Consider the following 9,063-nt stretch of genomic DNA (forward strand, 5'->3'; position numbering starts at 1 on the left):
TAAGATGTCATCTTCAGGACTCTTTTTTTATTATTCATGGCTTTTTAACAGCAATAGAAATAAATCTGGTACAATAATTATGATGATAATATATGCATTACTGGAAACTCAAAGACTCCAAAACTTCAATTATGAAAAGCACAGCACAGAATAGGATAGTTAAGTGACTATTAGATGTTGAAATAATGTAAAAGGATGACAAAGCTTAAATGGTGAGATGTGAATTTTTCAGTTAATGCTTCACAAACAATTACACTGATTTATATTTCAATTCCATATCCAGAATGCTATCAGTTGGAGGAAGGAGCTTTCTTTCTGCAAACATATCTGAACCACATCTAAAGCCTACCCAGATTTTATTTGATGGATACCAAGGACTCTTTTTCCCAAGGAGAAAGTAGCTTTCCAATTCTGAAATATTGAATTTGTGAAGTTTTAACTCCATGCATCCTACATAAATGCATGGTGTGCTGCTTAAGTATAGGGCAGTGTTACTTTTACCCTTTCAGAGTAAAAGGTAAAAGCCATCCCTGTAATAGGCCATGGGGACACATAGGGTTGTAAGACATTGACACTCCCACATTTTTTAGACACAGATGGCAGTGAGGCTGTCAGCCACGCACACTGGCCACCCTTTACCCTCAGGAATATTCCTGGTACTCATTTCTGTTAGATGCTGGGTTGACCCCAGGGCCATAGTGCAGCTAGAAGAATGAGGTCATTGAAAAATCAAACAACCTCATCAGGAATTGAATCCGTGACCATCCAGCTTGTAGCAGACTGCCTCAACTAGCTACACTGATTGTTGTATGGAAAGTCATGGCATGGCCATGACCCAGAAATTGGAAGCCTGAATTGTTATGAAGTCATGTACTTTGGCTTTTTATCAGCAGACTGTGAGACAAAGAACATGTTCCACTGGAAATTGTTTTTTCTGGATATTGAATTTTACTAACTTCTTCTATGTCTTTTATTATTTTATATTCTTACCAGCAAAAGTGCATATTGTGTCTGGATTTTCATAAAATGAACTGCACTGAAATAATGAAACTGCTTATTTATTATGACAATATTATAAATATATATTCATGCTGAACACAAAGAAGACTTTTCTTACAAACATTTTTCTGTAATACTTCCCAGTTTTTAAAACAATTACAGTACACTTTAACAATATAACTGATACAGAAAATTAATGTACTGCAATAAAATGTTAAATTATCTTAATTTTCATTAATCAGGTTCTGAAAATGTAATGATATAACATCAGAAGCATATCTTATTGTTTATCACTGTCCTATGGAATGAAGATCACTTTATGCATTAAACTATAATTAAACAATGATTAAACAGTATTGGTCATAGATTGCTTTATGCATTAAAACAGAGCTTATATGAGTATGTTCACCTGGTGACCAGCCAGAAAGGGTGACAAGAAACCAACTTAGATGCAAAAGGATTTTATATAAAACACACTGTACATAGAAAGAAGAGACTGAACACTCACCAAACATTGTATTTAATAATCTTTCTCATACTCTCTTGGGAGAAAGTCCATGATTAATTTGTCCAGACAATCACAAATACTCAATTGGATTTGCTGTCCTCATGGCAGTAATTCTTAGTGTAGAGTCACATATAACACGAAAGGCCAGCTTTTTGTCATGTTCTGAATGCAAGAACTGCCAAATTCTCAAACAACTCCAGATAAGGTGAAAACTTATCTTAATATTGTAGAAGTTATTACCACTTTAAGTGAATATTTTTTATTTTACATGCATCAAGCATCACATAAGCTCTGTTAGGTAGTATCATGTCATCATTGTATTGGAAATGAATAATTGTCAAGTGGTGACAATTTGACTACTTCAGTGAGGTCTTCAGTGTGAATCATAAATTATATTTATACTACTACGTTTCACTCATTTGAAAATATCCCTAATACAGATATTTGTTTTTAAAAATATCTGTACCACCAAACTGTGTTATAACAAAAATATATGCAGAACATTTTAATATGATGTGTTATCAAGTTAGGGAGCATCTATAAACCTCTGTTTCTGAGTGTGACAGCAACATCTGGTAAACCTGCACCTCATAATTTCATTTCACTGAACCTACAACCTGACTGTGAAATTATTTTTACCAGCTAATTTATATTAAGCCTTATAATACATGTTGCAAACAATGGACTAGTTCCCAACTTCTTGAGTAGTCATACCTTATCAACATTACAAAGGCCATGGGGACACATAGGGTTGTAAGACATTGACACTCCCACATTTTTTAGACACAGATGGCAGTGAGGCTGTCAGCCACGCACACTGGCCACCCTTTACCCTCAGGAATATTCCTGGTACTCATTTCTGTTAGATGCTGGGTTGACCCCAGGGCCATAGTGCAGCTAGAAGAATGAGGTCAATGAAAAATCAAACAACCTCATCAGGAATTGAATCTGTGACCATCCAGCTTGTAGCAGACTGCCTCAACTAGCTACACTGAGTGTTGTATTGAAAGTCATGGCATGGCCATGACCCAGAAATTGGAAGCCTGAATTGTTATGACAGTCATGTACTTTGGCTTTTTATCAGCAGACTGTGAGACAAAGAACATGTTCCACTGGAAATTTGTTTTTTCTGGATATTGAATTTTACTAACTTCTTCTATGTCTTTTATTATTTTATATTCTTACCAGCAAAAGTGCATATTGTGTCTGGATTTTCATAAAATGAACTGCACTGAAATAATGAAACTGCTTATTTATTATGACAATATTATAAATATATATTCATGCTGAACACAAAGAAGACTTTTCTTACAAACATTTTTCTGTAATACTTCCCAGTTTTTAAAACAATTACAGTACACTTTAACAATATAACTGACACAGAAAATTAATGTACTGCAATAAAATATTAAATTATCTTAATTTTCATTAATCAGGTTCTGAAAATGTAATGATATAACATCAGAAGCATATCTTATTGTTTATCACTGTCCTATGGAATGAAGATCACTTTATGCATTAAACTATAATTAAACAATGATTAAACAGTATTGGTCATAGATTGCTTTATGCATTAAAACAGAGCTTATATGAGTATGTTCACCTGGTGACCAGCCAGAAAGGGTGACAAGAAACCAACTTAGATGCAAAAGGATTTTATATAAAACACACTGTACATAGAAAGAAGAGACTGAACACTCACCAAACATTGTATTTAATAATCTTTCTCATACTCTCTAGGGAGAAAGTCCATGATTAATTTGTTCAGACAATCACAAATACTCAATTGGATTTGCTGTCCTCATGGCAGTAATTCTTAGTGTAGAGTCACATATAACACGAAAGGCCAACTTTTTGTCATGTTCTGAATGCAAGAACTGCCAAATTCTCAAACAACTACAGATAAGGTGAAAACTTATCTTAATATTGTAGAAGTTATTACCACTTTAAGTGAATATTTTTTTATTTTACATGCATCAAGCATCACATAAGCTCTGTTAGGTAGTATCATGTCATCACTGTATTGGAAATGAATAATTGTCAAGTGGTGACAATTTGACTACTTCAGTGAGGTCTCCAGTGTGAATCATAAATTATATTTATACTACTATGTTTCATTCATTTGAAAATATCCCTAATACAGATATTGGTTTTTAAAAATATCTGTACCATGAAACTGTGTTATAACAAAAATATATGCAGAACATTTTAATATGATGTGCTATCAAGTTAGGGAGCATCTATAAACCTCTGTTTCTGAGTGTGACAGCAACATCTGGTAAACCTGCACCTCATAATTTCATTTCACTGAACCTACAACCTGACTGTGAAATTATTTTTACCAGCTAATTTATATTAAGCCTTATAATACATGTTGCAAACAATGGACTAGTTCCCAACTTCTTGAGTAGTCATACCTTATCAACATTACAACAAAACATCTCAATAAAGCATACAGACTCAGACCACTGAAACCTAAGTCTCAAAGCACAAACTCTCTATTGATTGCATTTTGATGATACAGTCAAACATAAAAGAAACATAACTTTTATGGCTAAGATTCACTATCAGTACAATACTGCAAAAGATATCCATTCAAAAAATTCTTCAGTCTATCAGATTTTTCTTCAGTTTTATATCATACGAGTACATATGAAACCAATACAACTGTTAACTGCAGTTACTGTTTAAATGTTTCCTCAGTTCATTTTAAAAACTTCTGGACGTAAAGCATTCCTGAAACTCTTCTGGAATGAAGTAAAGTTACATACATAGGCCTAAAGGATATGAGATCTAAAGACAAAAGACACAACCTTAGGCAAAATGAATGGAGGAAAACACTGCTTAAAATGATGTTCTGCAGATATGCATTCACTGATGTACATTCATGGAAATTCTTGATCAAATATTTAAAAAATGCAGCATAATGAGCAGAAGTAAATATTCTTGACAAGATTATAGAGAGATGTGTGACTAGAACGAGTTTTTAGAACTTGAAATTATATCTGCTGGTTTGTGAGCACGGGACTGAAGTGTGTGTTTTATAGTGGTCGACATGCAGAAACTTTCCATTTCCCCAGCTGTCATTTGGGTTGACCACACAACAGCCCGTTTGGCAATTGGTTGTTTGTTTAGCAATTCACAGCCTGTAAGAACAACATTCACAAACACTAATTCAAGAACAGTAATGAATCCTTCTAAATGGATATAGAAGTTCACTTTCTGAACTATGTAATAAATTCATGGTTGTAACCAGTCAGTCTTATCATATACAAAGTTACGCTTTTCTTACTGAGATGTCTTCATGGTATTTCTTTTAGTGCACAGTATTAAAATCTGCCAAGTGTGAATGTTAACCTTAGAGGCAGAAAAGGTAATAAAGTAACACTAGGACTTTATGAAGCTTTTCTAGAAGTGAACACATTTAATGATCAACCTTCCTAGGGAAACAAAAAGCATGTGAGAGTGGACTTGACTCATGGGCACAGGGAAAGGCCACAGAACTTCCCCATTGATGTAGTTACTTATTTGGCCTTCATCCAGTTGCCTTTCACCATTAATGGTGTCATGCACCAAAGGAAAACAATAAGCAATGATCACATTTTTGTAGGCTGAAGGTATAAGAGGTGTGGAAATTCATCAAAGGCTATCTGCACAGTAAATGTAAGTAAAGGTATCCCTGTAACCGGCCGTGGAGGCCCATAGGGTTGAGATGTTGAGGTTCCCACATTTTCTAGACAATCGGCTCATAGATAGCAGCAAGGTTGTCAGCCCTACACGCCGGCCACCCTTTACCCCCAAGAATATTCCTGGTACTCATTTCTGTTAGAAGCTGAGTCGACCACAGGGCCATAGTGCGGCTGGAAGGATTAGGTCAATTGAAAAAAATCCAATGACCTCTTCAGGATTTGAACCCACAACCTTCTGGCTTGTAGCATAGTGCCATAACAAACTACACTACAACGTGCCCCCTATCTGCAGTGTATGGTAAGAAAGTTTGGCCACAGCAAAGTATGTACAGATGGATTGACATGTTCAAAAATGGACAAAGAGATGTTATTGATGAAGTAATATCAGGGAACCAACCCACATTAAGAGGCAAAACATTACTAACGAACTGTGCTGATAGTCTTTGGTGAATTTCTGCACCCCTTAAACCTTAAACTCACAAAAATTGAATTACAGAATGTTGCTGTGAATGGATGTGGTATGGAGAGTGACCATGTTGATGCCAGAACTGAATGACAAAGATCAAGTCAGCCATTTCAACTATATGGAGGTTCCATGCCTACAATTAGGTCTGCATTCAGCAGGGTCTCACACNGCCCACTGGGAGATAAACGGTCAATCCCAGCATTGAAAAAGCTTGTGGGCCGTCTACGGAACCACATCTTTACCCAGCCACACACATCTTTGTCCGCTGCAAACTGATGTCCACGAATGTCTCCCTTCAGGTCTACAAAAATGTGAAAATCACATGGGAAGAGATCTGGGCTGTAGGGGGGATGTTGAAGCACTTCCCAACCAAATCTCTGTAGCGTATTCCTCACAGAGTTGTCAGTGTGGGGGCACATATTATCATGAAGGAGTATAATGCCATTCGATAGCATTCCAGGGCGTTTTGACTTTATGGCATGTCTTAGTTTCTGCAAAGTGTCTTCATAGCACTGTGCACTGATTGTGGCCCCATGCTTGAGAAATTCGACAAGCAGAGGGCCCTTGCAGTTGAAAAAGAACATCATCATCACTTTACCAGAACTTGTGTGTACAGCTTTGGATTTCTTCGGTGGGGGAGAATTCACATGTTTCCACTGTTGGCGCTGCTGTTTCCTCTTGGGTTCAAAATGGTGACACCAAGTTTCATCCCAAGTGGTAATATGGGACAGAAAAGCATACTCTTCCTAATGGTTACAAGTGACCAGTGATGCAGTCATTCTCTGAGTCTTCTGTTCCTCTGTGAGTTGATGTTGAACCCACTTGCATCATCTTGCAGTGACACACGTCCCTCTTGGAATTTCTTATGCCATGCCAGCACATGCGAATGTGACATTTTGTGTTCGCCGTAAACAAGAAACATGCAAGGATGAATTTCTCATCCTCCTACTCCTTCAGCAGTCAAAAAGCGCACTACACTTCGCTGTTCTTCTTTACCCACCTCCATTACTGATGTTGGACCACACGTAGCGCTAACCTTACTTCCAGCACAATAAACAAACGATTAGTGTGCAAGGGCACATTGTCACTGCTTTCCCGAGTCCCCATCAGATGTTTGTACCATAAGCAAATTCCAGTGTTACCAACTTGCGCGCCATGTAAGTTATGCGTGGTAGCCCATTTTCATTTGACTACCCCTCATATTTATAACTGTAAGCTATTAAAGTTTTTCTCAACTAGGATTCGATTTTATGACCAGCTGTGAAGAAATCTAGCATACTAGCAACATGCTAAAGCAAATTTTATTGTTGAATTCTAAATTTATATTATCTAAATGTTACATTAACAACACAAGATTTGTAAGATTGAAGTCTGCAAACAGGAAAGTAGGGTTTATGAGAAGAGTTCCAGAGGGAACTGAATGATTTCATGATTTCTAACATGTTTACAAATACAAACTGCTGGTTAAAATCGCATCTAGAAATACTACCATAGCATAAGCTCAAATAAGAATTAAAGAAATAGGGTGTGGGGATGTGGAATAGATTCAGTTGGCTCTGGATAGAGACCAGTTAAGGTATCTTGTAAACATGGTAATGAACATTTAGATTCCAAAAAGTATGAGAATTTTCTGTACCATTTGAATGACTATTAGATTTTTAATGATTCCACATCATGGAGTGAATCTGTTAATTTTTGGGAGCTAGCAACACATTATTACTCAAAAACTACCAGGTGAGAAATGTAGGTCAAAATATCCTTACCTGCATGATCCATCCATTCTCAATATCATACTGAATAGAACAAGTTTGGTGGATCTGTGATATGTCAAAAAATACCCAGTAGAATTCACTTGAGCCTTTGTGTTACATTAGCAAGTGCCACTGCAAATGCTTGCAATGTAGAGAATGGATACTGGAAGTCTAATGTATAAGCATTTCCATCAATACGTCCAAACTGCATCACCTGTAAAATATGTTAATATTTTTAACACATTTTCCTTTAAGTCCTTTAGAATTTCAAACTGAAGAGAGGCTATAAAGTACACAGAAAAATAGTGACCCTTGTAATACAAGTATAAGTTGAACACAGCAAAATCTCAGTGTACTAAGTGAGCCAGTTAAACAGTTACATGCCTGTCTATTTATACTACAAATACCTCTAGCTCTTATTAACTGTGAGATTTTTGCCTGTTGGCATGGTGAAGAAACCCATTTGTGAATTGAAAGCACCCACAAGGAACACTCCTGGTAATAGAGTGAAAGTGAGAATATTGGCTTAATAGCTTGTGATGCAGATATAATTGTGCTGAAGAGTGGTTTTCATAAAATTATGAAATCAGACAATTTGTGAAAAAGCTCTTTTCTAGAATTCTAAGTCATTCTGTGTCTCTCTCTACTAACCCTTTAAAGACTGAATATCTTCTAACACACACTGTTTACTGCAAGAACCATATGAGAAACACACATACGCTGTGGGAAGAATGCATACTATACTATACACACTATAGTATTGTGACATGTTGACCCCCACCTCCCCAGCTGCACATAGCTGTAACGTAGCGCTCGCGTAATAGGCGAGTAATCACCCCGCATCCTGGTAGCTATGCAACGCGCGGTGACGTCACCGAGGGATATCACGGTTGCTAGGCAGCAGTCAACAACTCCGGACACCGTGGCTAGCAACAAGGCACCAGACGACAATTGTCCGATCAAGGCTACATAAGGAGCAGCGAAGGCTATTCAGTGTCAGTGAGTCAGTGAGTCCTGGAGCTACCTACGAGTCAGTCCTTGAGCTACCTCCGAGTTAGTTCCGAGTTAGCCAGCAACCAGTCAGTTGTATTCTGGTATTTGGAGTACTAATTGTGATACTGCAGATAGCAGTAATCGTAAATCTGTAATTTGGGTGATTGTAAGTGCGAATGTGAAATAAAATTCACTACATAAAATACGGCGTGAAGTTATTTGTCGCGATATATGCCCGATATGAGACAACTGGTGTCAGAAGTGGGATTAGAACTTACACAAGACACGTGACAATTTGGTGTCAGAAGTGCTACGAACTTAAACGCTCCACAGACAATTTGTTGTGTATCAAGTATCTTACTGCCACAAATTGAGTTATTGTGCATCGAGTATTCTACTGCGACAAGATGGAGAAACAAGATATGCAACGAATAATGGAAATGCTGGCAAGAATTGACGCCAACGTGAGATCCTACCAAGAAATGGAGGCCAATAGGAGGAAAGACAAAGAGGATTTCCTGGCGAGATTAGAATTCAATCAAGAAAAGGCAGATAGCATGCTGACGAAATTAGACGCCGACTTCAATGCCTGGCAGGAAGAGACGTTGGCCTGCCCAGTGGACACGATACCTGCGACGGCACAACAAGAAGAGGTTC

General features: G+C 37.3%; 1 protein-coding gene across 2 annotated transcripts in view; it reads right to left on the reverse strand.

Moving 5' to 3' along the window:
• Window positions 1-722: 722 nt before the first annotated feature.
• The window catches only part of LOC111867009 (tubby-related protein 4), a 92,471-nt gene continuing 84,130 nt past the window's right edge, over window positions 723-9,063 (reverse strand). Inside the window, exons 13-15 of one of the 2 annotated variants that reach the window (XM_023856463.2) lie at window positions 7,426-7,627; window positions 3,925-4,653; window positions 723-2,221 (exon numbers count right to left, since the gene is read on the reverse strand). In XM_023856463.2, the coding sequence (XP_023712231.1) occupies window positions 7,511-7,627 (117 nt within the window). In that variant the 3' untranslated portion in view covers window positions 723-2,221; window positions 3,925-4,653; window positions 7,426-7,510. Of the gene's footprint in view, window positions 2,222-2,351; window positions 4,654-7,425; window positions 7,628-9,063 lie in introns of those variants that run through there. The other variant, XM_023856462.2, reaches the window with a different exon arrangement.

The sequence above is a fragment of the Cryptotermes secundus genome, unplaced genomic scaffold, assembly GCF_002891405.2.
Source record: "Cryptotermes secundus unplaced genomic scaffold, Csec_1.0 scaffold1437, whole genome shotgun sequence".
Classification (NCBI taxonomy): Eukaryota; Metazoa; Arthropoda; class Insecta; order Blattodea; family Kalotermitidae; genus Cryptotermes; species Cryptotermes secundus.